General features: G+C 33.2%; 2 protein-coding genes across 3 annotated transcripts in view; both read left to right on the top strand.

Moving 5' to 3' along the window:
• LOC111047976 (protein mesh) overlaps positions 1–1,260 on the top strand; it is a 33,510-nt gene extending 32,250 nt beyond the window's left edge. Inside the window, exon 22 of the mRNA XM_039438794.1 lies at positions 338–1,260. Coding sequence (XP_039294728.1) covers positions 338–449 — 112 coding nt within the window. The 3' untranslated portion in view covers positions 450–1,260. The remainder of the gene's footprint in view (positions 1–337) is intronic.
• A 173-nt stretch (positions 1,261–1,433) lies between these two features.
• Positions 1,434–21,310, top strand: part of LOC111047975 (myotubularin-related protein 6) — a 72,138-nt gene continuing 52,261 nt past the window's right edge. Inside the window, exon 1 of one of the 2 annotated variants that reach the window (XM_039438796.1) lies at positions 1,434–1,756. In XM_039438796.1, coding sequence (XP_039294730.1) covers positions 1,733–1,756 — 24 coding nt within the window. In that variant the 5' untranslated portion in view covers positions 1,434–1,732. Of the gene's footprint in view, positions 1,757–1,901; positions 2,582–21,310 lie in introns of those variants that run through there. The other variant, XM_039438795.1, reaches the window with a different exon arrangement.

Below are 21,310 nucleotides of genomic sequence, written 5' to 3'. Positions count from 1 at the left end.
ATAGTTAATATAGTACCTATAATTAGTATATATTATAATTGGAGTACTAGCCCCAAACTCATGAATGGGTCTATATGAGTGATTCAAAAGAGTGTAGCTTTGATGTAGCCTAGATAGAGTGACTTCGTATAGGAAAAAGACGTTTCCATTCAGAAAAAATTTGGGCCTATGAAGTGGTTCCGGTAATTTCATAAAATAATATGATCAAATTGTCTCTCGTGGCTGTGAAATTTAATAGAAATATTACAGGGTTTGTAAGATTTAATATTGTAATTAATACCCCATTCAATTCTATCTTGCTGAAAAAATTATAATCGATTTATGTAATTTTTTTCAGAAATGTGAGACCTGTTTCTGAAGGTAGAGGCCAAAGAGAGTGGTCTGAGGTAGACAAAAACAATCACAATGAACTCTCAGATTTGAGAGGCAGAGAGACGGAAGTTCAATGATTTCTGACGTTATCTAAATACGGAATCATGAATATAGTTTCTGTAATACTTCACAGACTCTTGTTATTCCCTTCAACTAACAATGAAACATTGAAGTGCTTCTCATGTTTATTCTACTTTTGAACAAACTATAAAAATACCGAAGTGATCTATAATAGATTTAGATTTGGTGTTGAAATTGAAGTGGACATAACCCACATTATATTTGGACGATTTGCGACAAAATCAGGAAATAGAAGAAGTTTTGGGCAATAGCCTGTTTTTTCTAATTAATAAATAATAACTCTACTAAAAAAATAATGGGAATTAATTGAATATTTTTAAATGTGAACGACCTTTATTTATATAAGACAAATAAACGTACCGTATTATTGATGTATCGTCTCTCGAAGTCTCTCTATTCAATGATAATACGATACCTATTATAGTAAGACGTAACTTATAAAAAATCGATCAAATATTTGTGTTCAATTATTTTTTATTAATATATTCATGTATCATACAGTACGGTATTACTGGAATATAAAGTGAACATGATTCTCTATATTATAACAGTTTGTTGAAGTAAATCAAATAATAAGTGAAAAAGATAGGTAGGCTACGGTACTGTACTGTATAACCGTACTTTTGAATAACAAAGAAAAAAATGACTGTTGAAGATAAAATTACACGGTACATTATTTTAATATAAGCTATTGTAGAAACTATTATAACTCACTATTGATATTGTTATGTATATTTTATATCCTATAAGTTTTGATATTAATGATTAGTGTTTGCGGAGAATTTTAATATACCTTTATTTAATTTTCCTTTCTCATTTTTTATGATTGTTGTAATTTGATAGAATTAATTTTCTCAATTCTTCCTTAGTTCCAAGTTTAATTTGACTACTCTACAAATGCACACATCGTCATTAGATATATAATGAATAATTATCAATTTTTAGTAACTATTCAAGTTTAATAAAGTTAAAACTGAGTTATTCAAAGAGCGTCAATATTTCAAATTATCCGCCATCACTGTGTTTGCCACCTAGTGTTGAGTTTCCTCAATAGATGGCGTGTGTCTTCACACAAATTGATTGCCAGTCCCAGCTGTTGTGATTGTGATTCAACGAAATGGCAGACAGTCGTTTTTCCAGTCAACTAGTTGTATTATATAAATATTTCTAGCAGATGTTTGAAGGCTTTCCTTATATTTTAAACGCCTTATCTAGTGATGTTAATGTTCAAATTATGCAAATTTTTATTCTAACCAATTAGTTTGTCACAAATTCAATCATGGATGTCATAAAAATGCCAAAGGTAAGAACAGTATCTTTCGTTCGTACATAACCTAAATCATTTGTTGATTAGCTGTCGGTTTGTAGTAAAACAGCAAACTATGTATGTTTTTATCAGTTTCGTTTATTACTAGAAGGGCAAATTGATAAGCAAGTCGTCATTTTCTTATCACAATTTACATCCACGTGTGTTGCTTGCTTCAATTTTATTTCTTTTGTTGTGTTCTGTGTTTGAGTCTGGTTTCTAATTTCGGTTTAGTTTGTTTGAAAAGATAACAATAATCAATATTGACATGAGAGATTTGTTTGTCTTCTTCTTTGCGAAATGCTTCCGATGACTTCATAGTTTACATTTGTTGGTAGTATTCTCTTTCAGATGGACATGCGCGTAGTGGGTTATAGATTAAAATTTTCAACCCCTTTCTAACACCCTCACATTTCGCGTGTACAAGGTCAGTAGCAAAGGAAACCTCGCTTGTTCCGGTTGTATTCTTGCGGTTGTGACAATTGAAACTATTTCTGCCTTCAAAAATCAACAAAAAATTACATACATTGTTTCTTCCCCAGAATGTTTCTGTAAACACACCTATTGACTTGAACCCCTTTCATTCATTAATAGTATTGTTTGATAAATGCTTTAAAAATAATGTCGTCTTGCATGAATAGTGAAACAATTGATGGAATGATTAGATCTTCGGCATCGAGGTTCTATCAGGTTGGGTCTTTACCGGGTTCTCCCTCAGTTTATGGCAGATTAAGGGCTTGGCTCAGTCAAGAGCCCTGGGTAGGAGATTCGGTTGAAGTGTCAGTTACTGATAAAACTGGAGAAAAAGTTACTATTAGGAAGGTAAGTGTTATTTGCAAAAAAATCTACCATTGTTGGTTTTATTTTTAATTATATCCTCTATTTACGTATTACATGTTATTTACATTAGCAATTCACATAAAGAACTTCGTATTCGGTGTAAAAAATCATTCATTGTATATATCTCTGACTATATTTAAATAATTTCTTATAAAAGAAATGTTTCACAAGTAGTCTATTCCATATAAAATCAATGTTATTTATCAAGTGAGCTACAATTAACACGCACCTCAAATAGGATAAGTTAATTAGGTATAACTATACAGGATATCTAAGAGAGAAATTGAAAAGAAAACCAGTAATTGAAAAATCCCTAAACTATCTCATAAGTATTACTCTGAATACAATTCAGACTTTAAAAATGAATTACAGATTGAACAATCAAAACACATTTGATAATTGACATTGCTATTTTCTTCAATATACTGTTGCTACATTATAATAAAATCAGTAGTTTTTTCATGCATTTATGCATAACTGACGCGATAAATTATCACTAGTTATTCAGTTTATTATTTTAGTGCGCTGTGTGAAAACCAATAAAGATTGGCATTTTGATAACCTAACTATTCTTATTTATTGTGTGTATAAATTTGAGTGGAATGCTGATGAATTTTGTCAACTTTTGTTTATAGATCAGATAAGTTTTGAGACTGAGAAATTATTGGAAGTTGATGATTGGAAAAATCTGTACAATGTTACAATAAATACCGACATGTTTAATTAATTGTTCAAATTAATTTAATTTATCATGGTCAACCCGCAGAAAGAGAGAGTGAGAGAGAGGGAATGTGATAGAATTAGGGAGTGAGTAGATGCGTTCCAGCCCATTAAAGATGTGCTCTTGAATTATTGAATTATTCCGTATTTCCAATTATTGTTTTTCTGAATCTGACGTTGGTGAACGTTCTTTTTTATCTAATTGGTTATAACTTTTCTTTTAGAGTTGAATTTCCAGCTAAAAAAGTTTTCTATTCTATTTGTATTTTAAACAGATACAACTATAATAACTCATTCAAATATTAATTTACCTAATAATTTCAAATTTCTTCAACAAACCAAACAAATTTCCTTTCTTTTCTTTTTACCTATCTTCCATTTTACTTCTACTACTTGTCTTTCTCACAAAAATTTCTTCATTTATCTACCATATGTAGGAATAGTCGTAATACATGAATAAATACTCAATGTTTCTGTAGTTTGTAGTAGATGACAGGGGCGTAATAAATGGAATTTCAGGTCTGGGTAATGAAGTTTGAATATTTTTTAATATTAGGCCTAGTAGAATTTTAATCCATAAACGAAACTGAATTATTAGTGTACCTAATATGTTCCCATCATTTTAATAGGCCTATTTGAAGTGATAAAAATCATCCAAATTATCAAAATAACAACATTAAAAGTATACATAGAGGAACAAATGTGGTTTCGTTTAAAAATGAGTGTACAACTGCTATTCCAAATTATCCAACCCCCTTTATATTCAATGGTGTCAAAAGCATTAGAATGTATTCAAAAACAATGAGGAAAATTGAGAATTTCTTTATGTTTCCTCCATTTTTAAAGAGCTATTCCAAGCCCCTGGAATTTAGATTACAACTTAACTGGATCAAGTTAGAACGGTTTTGTGGAAAGATCCATAGCATTACAATATAATCAATATTCTAAAAATAATTCTCAATTTTTCGAAGTGAAATATAACTTATCTTTTGAAAATGTTACTGTTTTTAAAATGTGGGAAAGAGAAGTTAATCCCATTTTTCTTTCCCTCAGTTTATATGATTTGTTGCTATTATTATCATATTTTAATTTAATAAACATTAAAGTAAGCATTACGGAACCAGGAAAGTATACACAAAACTTTTCTGGCTACAGTTCGGTAATTCCAATCTCATTTTATCACCCACGTTTGACTATGACCTATTATTGGATCATGTAACAATTGAGAGGAGAAATTCATGTAACAGCGTTATCTCATCAGAAGCTGTCTGTTTTATCCTTTACTCCTGTTTTTCAAATATTCATCGCAGTTCCAACTACTAAATCTTCTCAATCATACAAATTAGGAAATGAGGACAGTTCTTGTTATTTGTTTTATTAATTCATAAATTTAAAATAATTCCATCTGAAAAATAAACCAGCTTATCTTCCGGTAATAGAACCCTTGATCCTTATAAACTGTGGGTGGGGGACCCATGGATAAACTGAGGGTAGTCGATTTGTTGCGGATGCATTAGATCTGTCAGATGAGTTATAAAATTATAATTTTGGTTTATGGATAGCCTCGATAAAATAAAAGATACATATAGAACACTTTTAGTATGATAGAGGAAATATAGCATAAGTTCTGCAATCTTGCACATTTTCAACTTGTGCTCTATCTTTTCTTTATGGTAGGTATAGAACCACTTTCACTTATTAAAAAAATAACTTAGATAATTAAAAACTATTAGAAGATTAGAATGCACTATTTATAATGTAATTCTCTCTATATATTATATAGTTTCAAAAACACTTCACTTGAATGGGCTACTTTTATAAATTAATAAAACAATTGTTTATTTATTGTGTATTTTATTGTAAATAAAACAATTTTAATGAAACTTGAAAAACTCTTTATTATTTAAAATATTACAACCTACAACGACTAGCTTCGACCAAAGGTCATTTTATTCAAAGTGATTTTATTCTATATTTTGTGAATATTTGAAGTTTGGTTTTCGTTTTAACGGAAGTTTCATTATCAATTTATCTAAATTTGAAATTCTTTGTTTTATTCTGATTCATAGTTTCAGATTGAAGATTTGGTGTTGAAATTGAAGTGAACATAACCTACATAATATTTGGATGATTTGTGACAAAATCAGGAAATTGAAGAAGTTTTGGGCAATAGCCTGTTTTTTTCTTTTCCGACTATTGTATTGTTCGCTCTATCTAATAAATAAATAAATAAATAAATAAATAAATTTTCAAGTTGAAAAGGGTACTTCAAGTTTCAATATTGTTTGATTAATATATAGTTTCATTATGTCATTTTCATTATGAGACGATGGCATAACGACCGAAGTATAGAATGCATTTAAATTATTTGTTAGTTTTTTATATTTGATAGAAGTTATTGTTTTTTGAAGAAGTAAAAGTGGTTCTACAATACAGAAGGGTACTCTATTTATTTTATCTTTGAAAAGTAGTCATGGATATTTAATAATATCAAGAATAACCTTCTCTTTTTTAAACACTTTTCGACCAATTTATCAATTTGTTCATTCTCAACTTTTCAAAATCTCTTATCGATTGATAAAGTTTCATTAATGAAATTTATGTATTCAGAGCTACTTATTTTTATTTATTTAATAACATCTTAGTACTCTTTTTTTGAAAAGTTTTAAATATAAAATAACAGATCAAAAACACAAATTAAAACATCTAGTTTCGACGTATCACATCATCTTCAAATGTAGGCTATACATACATTTCATCATCAGAAGATGATGTGATACATCGAAACTAGTTGTTTTAATTTGTATTTTATATTGAAAACTTTTCAAAAGAAGGGTGCTATGATTTTATGTTATTAATGAATTCACATGAACTTTACTATTAGAATATACTATGAATATAGTTATACATGAATATACACAATACATTATACTATATTTTATTATAAATTACATTGAAGTTGAAGTTTTATTATTCTCAATAAGCTCAATACAAGAAAATGTAAAATACATGCATATAAAAAAAAACAAATAAACAAGTTTATAATATACATAACTGCATAGTAACGAATCAAACCAAATTACATTACATTTATTACATTCCTTAATCACAACATCAAATTAATGATTGGGAGAGAATCAACAGGATAAACCCAAAACTGCTCCTCTCCCTAATTTTGATAAAAATAGTTCCAATGAGGTTATGAAAACACTTTTATAAAGATCACAAAAATTTACAGTCCAAATATACATCATACTAAAAAATTTGTATCTCGGTTGATCAGAAAGATGAAACAGATTATTATTACTCTTGAAAATGCATTAATAAATTGAAAAATATTAAAAAACTTGATAAATTTGAAGCCAGAAAAATCACAAAAACATTCACTGGATACGAAATACATGTTTAACACATCATCACGTCTGAACTACTCAACTGATAAAATTGAAATATTGCATAAATATTTCTAATTTACCAAGTACTATGGTTATAAGACTATTTTCATTCCTATTAATCAATTGGATATAATTTTTATAATTGAAACAAATTTATTCAATTTGTGATACAAAGTTTACGTTAGATAAAAGCCCAATCGAATAGTTTACTAGTCTACTAATCAAATAGATTACTCCTTCTCATACATGATACAGGTTACGCGGGGAAATTATAAATTTTGAATTTTATGATTCGCAGCACTGTAGATTCGGTAGATGCTCGAATTTTGCCCAATTGATGTGAACACATTGCTATTCATTAATCAACGAACTTAGGTCTGATTGGTTTGGAACATTCAATAGCGGTGAGAGCTTTTTTTGAAAAAAATAGGAACCGTGCCTATTGGCCTACTTGATCCAATCTGTTGGATCCATAACTTTTGGTCTAATTGACTGAATTGATCAATCGATTCGAGACCCGGCATAACCAGGCTTCTATTCCGTCCTATTTCCGATATGAATAAATTGACCATTCACAAAACTGGCAACTATGAACAATCAGCATGTCTTATTAATACAATAGTGATTCTTCCCTTTCTACCAATGCTGACTGTTTCTGACTATAGTCACGGCGGAAATATACTACAATATTTATATAATTGAAAATAGATTAGTTTTACAGAAAACCACTTGCACCCTTATATTATTGTTTCAGACACGACTAGTTTCGGTTATTTATCGCATTCTCAATCGTCAAAATGAATGTCACTTTGAATTCTCCCATCAATTTATTCAAGAATTATTTCTATTCTTTGTATTTAAACTTGTAAGTAGCCCTATCAAAATTCTTGAAAAATAATTAATCTATGCTATGTAGCTTAAGTTATTCTTAGGGCCGTTTGCACAGTGACAGTTTTAACTAAATTTCTTTTTAAACTGGATTAAATCCGTATCAAGTCTAGTTTGTTATAATGTGTTTAATTTTGAGTTTAAGCCACCAACTGATTAAATCGAGTTTAAGCTTTGACTGTGCAAACGGACCTAAGTTAGTTATTCTATTCTTAGTTTAGTTCTTCTTTAACTTTAGTTTATGTGCTATATTATGCTGTAGTCTTTCTATGCTATATCCTAGTTGAAAACTGCTCCTCTTCTTCCTCCATCCACCCACATATGAATGAGTTTTGGGGATAGGGGTGGCTGGGCTAGGGGGTGTTGGTCCTGGGAGGGGTGAAGTTGAATCGATCCATGCCCTAACTATGCCACAACAAGGGAGCTTGTTGGATTCCCTGTTTTCACTGTTGTTCGCAGTCACATGTCAACATGTCAGGCCCTTGTTAGCCCTATCACTCGCTTTTCAATGCAACTCCTGTTGTCAAGTAGTGTCGAAAGCAGCTTATAGATTTTCTGTCGCTTTCAATAGAATTTCAGAAAAATTGTTTCTTAAAAATGTGATTGAATCACATTCTGATCAGTAGTGATAGATGAAATAGTTGTTTGTGCAACTAGTGCGCAAAGTGACAGTTTGCTGCACCGAAAGAAACGTTTGGTTTGTTGAGTGCAGCAGAGGAACTTTGTGCACGTATTTCACATTAAGTTTTTCCTATAGTTACCATTGAATATGAAAAGTGGGTAATTATGGGTAAAATTGCCTGAAATGCATCAAATGTTTTTCTGTGTAATTTTATTATTGATAAAAACCTTAATCCTAAAATCCTAAAGTCCTCGTTGTCCTTGGTTATAATATATAATGAATAATAATTAGCGCGTTGTGCTTGGTTGCACCTCTGCTCACTATAGCAGCCACAGCAGTCACTGTTACCAACTTCATTTTGATTTTGCTGCACTGTTGCTCCATATAACCTACTAAGTATTTTGCGTTGCCATGTTGCAAATCTGGAGTGCAGAAAAATTTTTCCCGCACTAGAGCGGAAAAGTGATTCTTTGCGTTCTGTAATCAGTGCAGCAATGGCCACTTTTCAACGTAACTGTAGGAAAATGTTTATTTGTGAAATGAGTGGATTGTCTACCAGCTTAGACTAATAAAATATGTTCGACATTAAATATTTGAATTAATAAAATATAGTGAAAGATAGACAAAACACAGTTATTCATTAATTCAATATTAATTTCAATAAATATTTGAATTACGTTTTTTTCTATGCTACTAGATTTCAATACAGTTACTAATTTAATAATACAATAGCAGGTAACCTGCGCTCCGCAAGGGTCTGTTTAAAGCACAATAACATTCAATTAGTTCTTAGTTCTTAGTTCCATGCTGATTTTGTAGTATAACAACTGTAATAATTTACAATAGATAAACGATTTGATTGGGAAGTAAACTTTAGATCACAAATTGAATAAATTTGTTTTAATCATTAAAATTATAAATAATTGATTAACTAGAATGAAAATAGGCCTATAACCATCCACGGTAAATTAAGAATCTTTATGCAAAGTTTCAAGTTGTACAGCTCAGTAGTTCAGATGCGATGATTCATCATTCGTGTATTTCCTATCCCGTACATGTATAAGTTGAGAAGGATAGGGAATTGTTGGATAGGGAATAAGTTGAATGATAGTTGATAAGTTGGAAGGGAATTGAAAGAATAAGACGTTGATGTTGTCAATACCACTGTATCGTATAGTGGTATTGACAACATCAACGTCGTATTCTTTTGCAATATGGAGAAATACCACAATATCTCATACCATACAATCAAATTATATGGCAATTCTTTTCTTTATATTATTATAGATTAGCCGAACGTAGCTTATACATTTTCTATAGTGGTTCTTTATGGCTACTGATGCATGAAAAATGCGTATAGTTTGAGAGGATCGTGATAAATTGATTGTAATCTAGGGTCAATGATTATGATATCTACAAATTTTATTTGTTATGGATTTATTTATTTATTTATTTGAGATACATATGAGAGCACAAGGATAATACCCATAATTGCTCTCTTAACACATAATACAAGTGAAACATTTAAAAATGAATATTTAATACAAATATTGAAAGAAATGAAAAGTTTATGAAATTTTTACGAAAAGTCTTTCTGAAAAATATACATAACAGAAATTTAAACACAATTTTAGATAGCAGAAAAAATAAACACAGCAAATAACAAAATGAAAATATGAAAATGAAATGAAATGAAAAAAAAGTCTCTATGATTAAACAGAAGTCATTCTAGGAAGAGAGAGAAAAAAATAGTAACAAGAGGAAATAATTAAACACACAACTTAAGGAGTAGTAAAAAGCAAAGAGATCACTGTCACAGAAGACTTTCTCCAATCAAACTCCAACCATCAACGAGGGATTGACCTCAGCAACCCACTCCTCACCTCTCTCTCTGACCCAGCAAGCTGAACATTCAAACTCAATTTGTTCATCAATCTCTGCACTCTTATGAAAGGTGAGAAAAAATGGTGCACCGTTCTGCACCTTGGAGCCGCAAACAAGTTAGCATTCCGCCTATTGAATGCTGGAACACTGATATTCAGCATTGCAAGCAAGGTAGGAGAATTTACAGCACCATCCAACAATGCCCAAACAAACAAGACAGATGTTTTATCTCGACGCTGACGTAGAGACTCCAATAGGAAAAGATCCCTCAATTGCAGAGTCGGGAACCCCAGGGGATACGACCCACCAAACCTTCTGAAGTATAAGAACCTCATCAGCTTGTTCTGTACCCTTTCAATGACCCGAATGTTTTGGTCTGAGTGAGGACTCCAAACCATGGATCCATACTCCAAAGTGCTTCTTACCAAGGCATAATAGACACTCAGTATTGCCACAACATTTGTGGTGATGCCCACATGAGCTGCAAGCTTGTGCATTGGCAATGAGATGGATGATGATACCAGTTATAATGAAAATAATAATTAATGTATTTTCTTTTAAGTTATAATTTATTATGCCAGTTTATTTATAGAGCGGAGCAGCCTACTCCTCTGAGTATTTTTAGTTGTTTATTAGGAGTAGTACACCCCAATCGGCTTATGCCTAGGGGTGTCCACTTTTATTTCACATTTTTTATATCTTTCTTTTTTATTCTGTATTATGTTTGTTTGTGAAATAAATGAATTGATTGATTGATTGATTGAATTTCAATAAATATTTGAATTACGTTTTTTTCTATGCTACTAGATTTCATACAGTTACTATTTAATAGTACAATAGGAGGTAACCTACGTTCCGCAAGGGTCTGTTTAAATCACAATAAAATTTAATTAGTTTTTAGTTCCATGCTGATTTTGTAGTACCACATGTTCGACATTAAATATTTGAATTAATAAATATAGTGAAAGATAGACAAAACACAGTTATTCATTAATTCAATATTAATTTCAATAAATATTTGAATTACGTTTTTTTCTATGCTACTAGATTTCAATACAGTTACTAATTTAATATACAATAGCAGGTAACCTGCGCTCCCCAAGGGTCTGTTTAAAGCACAATAAATTGAATTAGTTCTTGCTTAGTTTCATGCTGATTTTGTAGTATAACAACTGTAATAATTTACAATAGATAAACGATTTGATTGGGAAGTAAACTTTAGATCACAATTGAATAAATTTGTTTTCCTACAGTTACGTTGAAAAGTGGCCATGGTGCACTGATTACAGAACGCAAAGAATCACTTTTCCGCTCTAGTGCGGGAAAAGTTTTTCTGCACTCCAGATTTGCAACATGCAACGCAAAATACTTAGTAGGTTATATGGAGCAACAGTGCAGCAAAATCAAAATGAAGTTGGTACAGGACTGCTGTGGCTGCTATAGTGAGCAGAGGTGCAACAACACAACGCGCTAATTATTATTCATTATATTATAACCAACGACAACGAGGACTTTAGGATTTTAGGATTAAGGTTTTATCAATAATAAAATTACACAGAAGAACATTTGATGGATTTCAGGCAATTTTACCCATAATTACCCACTTTTCATATTCAATGGTAACTGTAGGAAAAACTTAATGTGAAATACGTGCGCAAAGTTCCTCTGCTGCACTCAAGAAACCATTCCGTTTCCTAAACGTTTCTTTCGGTGCAGCAAACTGACACTTTGCGCACTAGTTGCACAAATAACTATTTAATCATTAAAATTATAATAATTGATTAACTAAAATGAAAATAGGCCTATAACCATCCACGGTAAATTAAGAATCTTTATGCAAGTTTCAAGTTGTACAGCTCAGTAGTTCAGATGCGATGATTCATCATTCGTGTATTTCCTATCCCGTACATGTATAAGGAAGGGAATTGAAAGAATAAGACGTTAATGTTGTCAATATCACTATATCGTATAGTGGTATTGACAACATCAACGTCGTATTCTTTCAAATATGGAGAAATACCACAATATCTCATACCATACAATCAAATTATATGGCAATTCTTTTCTTTATATTATTATAGATTAGCCGAACGTAGCTTATACATTTTCTATAGTGGTCTTTATGGCTACTGATGCATGAAAATGCGTATAGTTTTGAGAGGAACGTGATAAATTGATTGTAATCTAGGGTCAATGATTATGATATCTACAAATTTTATTTGTTGAGGATTGTGGTGATGCCCACATGAGCTGCAAGCTTGTGCATTGGCAATGAGATGGATGATGATACGAGTTATAATGAAAATAATAATTAATGATGAAATTAATTAATTCATCCATTCAACAATGATGGAAACAAATGAAATGAAATGATTGGAAATGAAAAAGCAGCCTCATATCCCTTACTATCCCATTCCCGAATTATGATTAATGATTATCATATCCACATAATAAATGATGAAAAAAATGATAATCACATCTACAGACTCAATAATACATTTCATTAAATTAATTCTAACTGAGCAGTAACAATCGTTTCATAAAAATATATAGAAAACAAAATTATTGTTTTATCGGTATGTTTCGGAAACAATCTGCCTCTAATAAATTTGTACCTAATATCTTATCATAGTACCAAGATGTTTGGATAGTGTAAGAAGCTCAAGCCTCAAGCCTCCTTTCCCAGTCACGCCAAAAACTATTGTATTATAATGATTTTTTCCTACAGTTACGTTGAAAAGTGGCCATTGCTGCACTGATTACAGAACGCAAAGAATCACTTTTCCGCTCTAGTGCGGAAAAATTTTTCTGCACTCCAGATTTGCAACATGCAACGCAAAATACTTAGTAGGTTATATGGAGCAACAGTGCAGCAAAATCAAAATGAAGTTGGTACAGTGACTGCTGTGGCTGCTATAGTGAGCAGAGGTGCAACGAAGCACAACGCGCTAATTATTATTCATTATATATTTAACCGGACAACGAGGACTTTAGGATTTTAGGATTAAAGTTTTTATCAATAATAAAATTACACAGAAGAACATTTGATGGATTTCAGGCAATTTTACCCATAATTACCCACTTTTCATATTCAATGGTAACTGTAGGAAAAACTTAATGTGAAATACGTGCGCAAAGTTCCTCTGCTGCACTCAAGAAACCATTCCGCCCTCGCCTACGGCTCGGGCGTAAACGTTTCTTTCGGTGCAACAAACTGACACTTTGCGCACTAGTTGCACAAATAACTATTGTGAAATGGGTGGATTGTCTACCAGCTTAGACTAATAAATATGTTCGACATTAAATATTTGAATTAATAAATATAGTGAAAGATAGACAAAACACAGTTATTCATTAATTCAATATTAATTTCAATAAATATTTGAATTACGTTTTTTTCTATGCTACTAGATTTCAATACAGTTACTAATTTAATAATACAATAGCAGGTAACCTGCGCTCCGCAAGGGTCTGTTTAAAGCACAATAACATTCAATTAGTTCTTAGTTCTTAGTTCCATGCTGATTTTGTAGTATAACAACTGTAATAATTTACAATAGAAAACGATTTGATTGGGAAGTAAACTTTAGATCACAAATTGAATAAATTTGTTTTAATCATTAAAATTATAATAATTGATTAACTAGAATGAAAATAGGCCTATAACCATCCACGGTAAATTAAGAATCTTTATGCAAAGTTTCAACTTTTACAGCTCAGTAGTTCAGATGCGATGATTCATCATTCGTGTATTTCCTATCCCGTACATGTATAAGCAGAGAAAACTCCTATAATTATATAATTTTATAATCAATATTATTGCTATTATTAATTCTGTGGTATAAGGAAGGGAATTGAAAGAATAAGACGTTGATGTTGTCAATACCACTGTATCGTATAGTGGTACCACTGTATCGTATAGTGGTATTGACAACATCAACGTCGTATTCTTTCAAATATGGAGAAATACCACAATATCTCATACCATACAATCAAATTATATGGCAATTCTTTTCTTTATATTATTATAGATTAGCCGAACGTAGCTTATACATTTTCTATAGTGGTTCTTTATGGCTACTGATGCATGAAAAATGCGTATAGTTTGAGAGGATCGTGATAAATTGATTGTAATCTAGGGTCAATGATTATGATATCTACAAATTTTATTTGTTATGGATTTATTTATTTATTTATTTGAGATACATATGAGAGCACAAGGATAATATCCCATAATTGCTCTCTTAACACATAATACAAGTGAAACAATTTAAAAATGAATATTTAATACAAATATTGAAAGAAATGAAAAGTTTATGAAATTTTTACGAAAAGTCTTTCTGAAAAATATACATAACAGAAAATTTAAACACAATTTTAGATAGCAGAAAAAATAAACACAGCAAATAACAAAATGAAAATATGAAAATGAAATGAAATGAAAAAAAAGTCTCTATGATTAAACAGAAGTCATTCTAGGAAGAGAGAGAAAAAAATAGTAACAAGAGGAAATAATTAAACACACAACTTAAGGAGTAGTAAAAAGCAAAGAGATCACTGTCACAGAAGACTTTCTCCAATCAAACTCCAACCATCAACGAGGGATTGACCTCAGCAACCCACTCCTCACCTCTCTCTCTGACCCAGCAAGCTGAACATTCAAACTCAATTTGTTCATCAATCTCTGCACTCTTATGAAAGGTGAGAAAAAATGGTGCACCGTTCTGCACCTTGGAGCCGCAAACAAGTTAGCATTCCGCCTATTGAATGCTGGAACACTGATATTCAGCATTGCAAGCAAGGTAGGAGAATTTACAGCACCATCCAACAATGCCCAAACAAACAAGACAGATGTTTTATCTCGACGCTGACGTAGAGACTCCAATAGGAAAAGATCCCTCAATTGCAGAGTCGGGAACCCCAGGGGATACGACCCACCAAACCTTCTGAAGTATAAGAACCTCATCAGCTTGTTCTGTACCCTTTCAATGACCCGAATGTTTTGGTCTGAGTGAGGACTCCAAACCATGGATCCATACTCCAAAGTGCTTCTTACCAAGGCATAATAGACACTCAGTATTGCCACAACATTTGTGGTGATGCCCACATGAGCTGCAAGCTTGTGCATTGGCAATGAGATGGATGATGATACCAGTTATAATGAAAATAATAATTAATGATGTAATTAATTAATTCATCTATTCGACAATGATGAAAACAAATAATCATGAAATGATTGGAAATGAAAAAGCAGCCTCATATCCCTTACTATCCCATTCCCGAATTATGATTAATGATTATCATATCCACATAATAAATGATGAAAAAAATGATAATCACATCTACAGACTCAATAATACATTTCATTAAATTAATTCTAACTGAGCAGTGACAATTGTTTCATAAAAATATATAGAAAACAAAATTATTGTTTTATCGGTATGTTTCGGAAAACAAATATGCCTCTAATAAATCCGTACCTAATATCTTATCATAGTACCAAGATGTTTGGATAGTGTAAGAAGCTCAAGCCTCAAGCCTCCTTTCCCAGTCACGCCAATAGTTATTTGTGCAACTAGTGCGCAAAGTGACAGTTTGCTGCACCGAAAGAAACGTTTACGCCCGAGCCGTAGGCGAGTGCGGAATGGTTTGTTGAGTGCAGCAGAGGAACTTTGCGCACGTATTTCACATTAAGATTTTCCTACAGTTACCATTGAATATGAAAAGTGGGTAATTATGGGTAAAATTGCCTGAAATGCATCAAATGTTTTTCCGTGTAATTTTATTATTGATAAAAACCTTAATCCTAAAATCCTAAAGTACTCGTTGTCCTTGGTTATAATATATAATGAATAATAATTAGCGCGTTGTGCTTGGTTGCACCTCTGCTCACTATAGCAGCCACAGCAGTCACTGTTACCAACTTCATTTTGATTTTGCTGCACTGTTGCTCCATATAACCTACTAAGTATTTTGCGTTGCCATGTTGCAAATCTGGAGTGCAGAAAAATTTTTCCCGCACTAGAGCGGAAAAGTGATTCTTTGCGTTCTGGAATCAGTGCAGCAATGGCCACTTTTCAACGTAACTGTAGGGAAAAAATATTGTATTATAATGATTTTTTTATTTGTAAAAATAGTTCTTGTATTCGGCAATAAATTTATTATTCATTATTCGAAAATACTGTTATTCTGCAGGAGTAAGAAAGAATTCAGTGTGTAAGGTCGAGTCCGTACTTTCACTCGTATCTAGCTATGGTACCGGATTTCCCAACTGGCAACCGACAGTTTTTCCGCTAGGGAAAGCGGCCGCCTGAAAAGAAAACTACGAAATCGAAGGTGGAACGAATTTTTCGTGAGCCGCTAGATAAGTAGCCTAAATAAATACGAAACGCTCGCATATAAGGTACATGTACATATATGTGGTATGTATCTTACATATTTGTATTCAGCAGAGAGGAAATCGATGGATTGAAAGGAGCTGGACCGAGAAAAACTGAGAAAAAGGAACTCGGTGTTTGGATAAAGCCTGATGGGAAATGTATTGTTTGTCTTGTGTTGGTCAGAGCCAACGGTATTGATAGAAAGATTATAAGGATGGAATTCTCTTGGAGAAGACCTGGGATTTGTGCTACAACATACCGATGTACCACACTTTATTTATTCCCTTCCCTTGTTTTCCTTTTCCTTCTTCATCCTCTACTTCTTTTTCTTCTGATTATTTTTTCATCCTCATCATTCTTGTTCCTCTTATCATTCTTCTTCTTCTTCTTCACCTCACTCTCCTACTTTTTTCTTCTTCTTATTCTACTCCTACTTCGCTTCCCTCTCCTACTTTTTATTCTTCACCTCTTCCTCCTCCCCCTCCTACTGCTCCTACTTCTTCTTCTTCTTCTTCTTCTTCTTCTTCTTCTTTCTATTCTTTATCCTTCTTTCATTCTTCTCTTTCTTCTCCTTCTCCTCCTCCTCCTCCCACTTCTCCTCTTCCTCTTGGCCCTCTTACTTCACCTCCTCCCACTTCTCCTTCTCCTCTTCCTCTTCCTTTCTCGCCCTCCTTCTTCTCCTCTTCCTTTTCCTCCTGGTCCTCTTACTCCTCCCACTTCTCCATCTCCTTCTCCTCCTGGCCCTCCTACTTCTCTCCCTTCCTGGCCCTCCTACTTCTCCTCCCACTCCTCCTTCTCCTTCTTCTCTTCCTTTTCCTCCTGGCCCTTTTACTTCTCCTCCTCCCACTTCTCCTTCTCTTTCTCCTCTTCCTTCTCCTCCTGGCCTCCTACTTCTCCTCTTCATCCTCGCCCTCCTACTTCTCCTTCTCCTCCTCCTCCTTTTTTCTTCTCCTCCTACTTCTCCTCTCACTTCTCCTCCTCCTCCTCCTCTTCCTTCTTCTTCTTTTTATTCATCTTTTTCCCACTCCTCCTCCTCCTCTCGTCCTTCTCCAAATTTGTGTTGGTTTTTCTATCATTCTTCAGCGCAATTACCACATATCAGTGGAGATTTTCCTTCGTAATATTGGTTTTGTAACGTTGAAAGTTGTATTAATACATAAGAAAATAGAACATTTTATTGTCTTTTTTCTTTAGGGCTACTTTTAATATAAATAAAATAGAAATATTATAAAAATTATGAGCCATTTTGAAACTGGCTTCAATGTCTAAAACATGTGATAAAATAATTTAAAAGGGTACTGAGATTAATATTTTTATTTTATTTATATTGTAAGTAGAACAGTATCAAAGTCGGAACCAATATTATTCAGGTTAGGTACTGACTTTATAAAGTGAATCTAACTTTAGTGAATAGAAATTTGGTTCATTCTTAAACCACAGAGAAGTAAAAGAGAATACACATGAGATGGGAGTCGAGAGAGAGGAAATGATAATTAAAGTGAAGAAAGGTGAAGTGTTCAATTATTTCGAGTCTCATGAATTTACTCGTTTCAAAGATAAACAGGATGAGTGTCGGTTCTATTCAGGTGGGGGCACGTAATCCTTATGCAGTTGCGGATGAGAGAGAAACTGCAAAAGAGAGGAAGAAGGATAGAGAAGAAGTATGTTGGGAGGAAGATGGAGGATGTGAAGGGTTTGAGAAATGCTGCGTGAAAGAGAGAGAGTTAGTGTGAAAGATGGGGAGAGAGAGTTTGTGTGAGAAAGAGGTTGGAAGAGGGGTTGAGTGTGTGTTTGAGATAGAGTGAGTGAGAGGGGGGAGGAAGAAAAAGAAAGAGGGAGTAAAAAGAGGAAGGGAATGGAAAGAGAACTCAACACAAGTTGAGGGACTTGAAAGACGAGTGGATCATATCTTTTGATATGAGTGGAAGACTGTGGTGATGAGTTGAATAATAATTATGAGGGGTGGAAAAGCTAGAGGGGATGAAAGAGAAAATTTTAAGGAGCAAGTGAAGGCGAAAATGGAGAGAAAAGGGGGGAGCTGCAATGCAAATCGCGAAGAGGAGGGGGGTTAGTGAGAAGGGTGGAAAGGAGGCGAATAAGAAAAAAAAGAAAAGAATAAAAGAATGAATAAGAAAAGAATAAGAGGGAGAACAAGAAGAGAATAAAATAATAAGAGGGAAAAAGAAGAAGGATTGGAATAAATACTAGTATAAAATAATAATAATAATACTAACAAGAACAGAAGAATGTCGATACTAACAAGAAGTGAAAAGGAAGAACTAGAAAAGTAATATAGAAGAAGGAGAAGGAAGTTATGGCTTAAAAACTATGAAAGGTGAAGTGCAAACATTCGAAGTGAAAAAAGAAGGAGGAGGAAGATGAGAAAAGAAGATGAATACGACAGTGACGACACGAGGAATAAGAATACGAGGAGATGAGGATGGAAATGGAAAATAAGAGAGGAGAAGGAAGATTAAAATCAGGAAGATAAAAAAGTGGAGGAAATAGAAGATGAGAAGGAGAAGAAAGAAGAAAAATGAGACGAGGAATGGGAAGTCACGTGAAGGAGGAGAAAGAAGGTGATCTAGTATGAGTTGAAGAAGATAAAAAATACGTTTAGAAAGAAGGAGGATGAGGATATGAGAAGAAGAAGAAGAAAAAAAAGAAGGAGGAGAAGAAGAAAGACGAGGAATAGGAAGTCATGTGAAGGATTAGAAACAGTCTAATAAAGTGAGAATTGAAGAGGAGACGAAAAAAAGGAGAATGATTAATGGAAGAAGAAGAAGAAAGACGAGGAATGGAAAGTCATTTGATGAGTAAGAATTGAAAAAGAAGAGTGGAAGAAAAGAAGAAGAAGAAGAAGAGAAAAATGTTTTCAGAACATTGCAAATAGGACGGAGAATGAAGAAGAGGAAGATTGAGAGAAATAGGACAGTGAAGCAAAAGAAGGTGATTACTGGGGAAGAAGTATTCAAGCCAAGCATGTGTTAGTGGAAAAGCGAGATCCTGAATAGAGGTTAATGTGAAGGGACTGCCGGTGCTGAATCTTTAAAAGCAGTACTTCACTTGGTTTGTGAGTGGTCTAATGTGACGTGTGATACGTGCTGTGACGTGACGTGTCGTGTCGTGCTGAAACCTCGTCTCCTTCCAGCACTTACGATAAAGAGACGTGCCGCAAATAGCAACGTAATTTGGTACATAGTGTGGCACAAAGTTTTTTGTTACTTGGAAAGCTTTGTGTGTAGTTGTGAAGATGATTTTGTGGTCAATTTTTCAAATGGAATACTTAAAATCGTCAAAACCCTTATTATGTATCACTTATTACAAGAACTATCTATTAGTGTACATCTATTTTATTGACAAAATCAATAGCAAAATTCGAGATGAACCACAGAACCAACAGGCATTCGTCAAGAACTTTTTCTATCCCTAAATATAAGCAGTTGAGAGGTTATTGAACGAGCGATAGCGAGTTCTCACTTTTGACTCACCCAAGACTAAAGTCGTTGTTCGTCTGTTTGTATGTTTTACAATAACTTTACAAAGAATTGATGAATCATCTTTAAATTTTGAACACGTACTCTTTTACAGGTCAATTTTGATTCACTCCTTCGTCCTTTGTCAGGATATAAAAATAGCATTGAAAGTGCATAAGAGAACAATTTGTTGTGATTTATCATTTAGTCAGCTGTATTTAATTGCATGCTATTTATGTAATTTTTATATTCATTTAAAAAAGCTGATGATATTTGGGAGTTATCACACAGACTGTCCTCTATGCGCCGACACATGATTTCAGTTGAATAATAAACAACATATTTAACTTATAAGTTCGATATTGGCTCGCTTCCGTTAACGTCTGTCTGCAACATACGCGTAACTATTAACCCCAAAGAGACACACTGGGGTGTTTCAAACCCCAGGGATTTTTTTTCTGTTCTGCAGTTTACAATATCAAACAGATGGGAATTTTTGCCCAGTCTAAATTAGATTTGAAGCATTGTCAACTGCTCTCCACCACTTCCAGTCAGTAATAGCATTCTACAAGGTCACCAGCTCATCTTGTTCTTCGTTTGGGGTGTCTAACACACCAGAGTGTCTTTCACGTAGGACTTTTATCAAATACTTTTCTTTTTTACAAAGATTTACTTGTATTGATCACTACGAATGTGGTATGGGATGATGGATCAGATTGGAATAAATGCTATGATTCTCTACAACTTCAGGTTCAAAACAATGAAATGAAGAGACGTGAGTTTTTGATGAAGTTGTCATTGGCAATGATCAAGCCTTCAAACCAGATTAGGAGCTCCAACACTCAGGCGGAACATACGTTCTTCTAAAATTAGTATAACTATTCATAAGCAGTGCTTTACTTTCGATTTCTGTATGCACTTGGAACAAAAATGATTAAGTAGCTAGTTCTTCAACCCAGGGGGTCACTTGTTATCTATTAAATTGCCTACTTGTCATCTACCACTTATTACTATAGGTCCATATAAACTATAGTCCGAAATTACGTTTGACTTGGAGGGATGTGCGTTGCAGAGAAATGGAGGGAGATCAGCCAATTACAGTGATAAATAGAGTTATGGAAAGAAGCGCAGTTGCTAATTTGTCTATTAGAATCAGTCGACTCAGTGCTTTCAGAGAGGAAACATCGTATGCGTATCATGAACAGTTGAACACTCACTATGCTAGCCGCTTTACAGCACGGCAACATCGCCGCAGCTGTATCCTTACTTTTCTCTGCTCCCCCCAAATCAGAAGTAATTTTGTATGTACCATAGAATTACCGATTAGTGTGGTAATAGAGAAAACT

Source organism: Nilaparvata lugens, chromosome 12, assembly GCF_014356525.2.
Source record: "Nilaparvata lugens isolate BPH chromosome 12, ASM1435652v1, whole genome shotgun sequence".
NCBI lineage: Eukaryota > Metazoa > Arthropoda > Insecta > Hemiptera > Delphacidae > Nilaparvata > Nilaparvata lugens.
The sequence above is the reverse complement of the archived record's forward strand: the minus strand, read 5'-3'. Positions and strand labels throughout refer to the sequence as shown.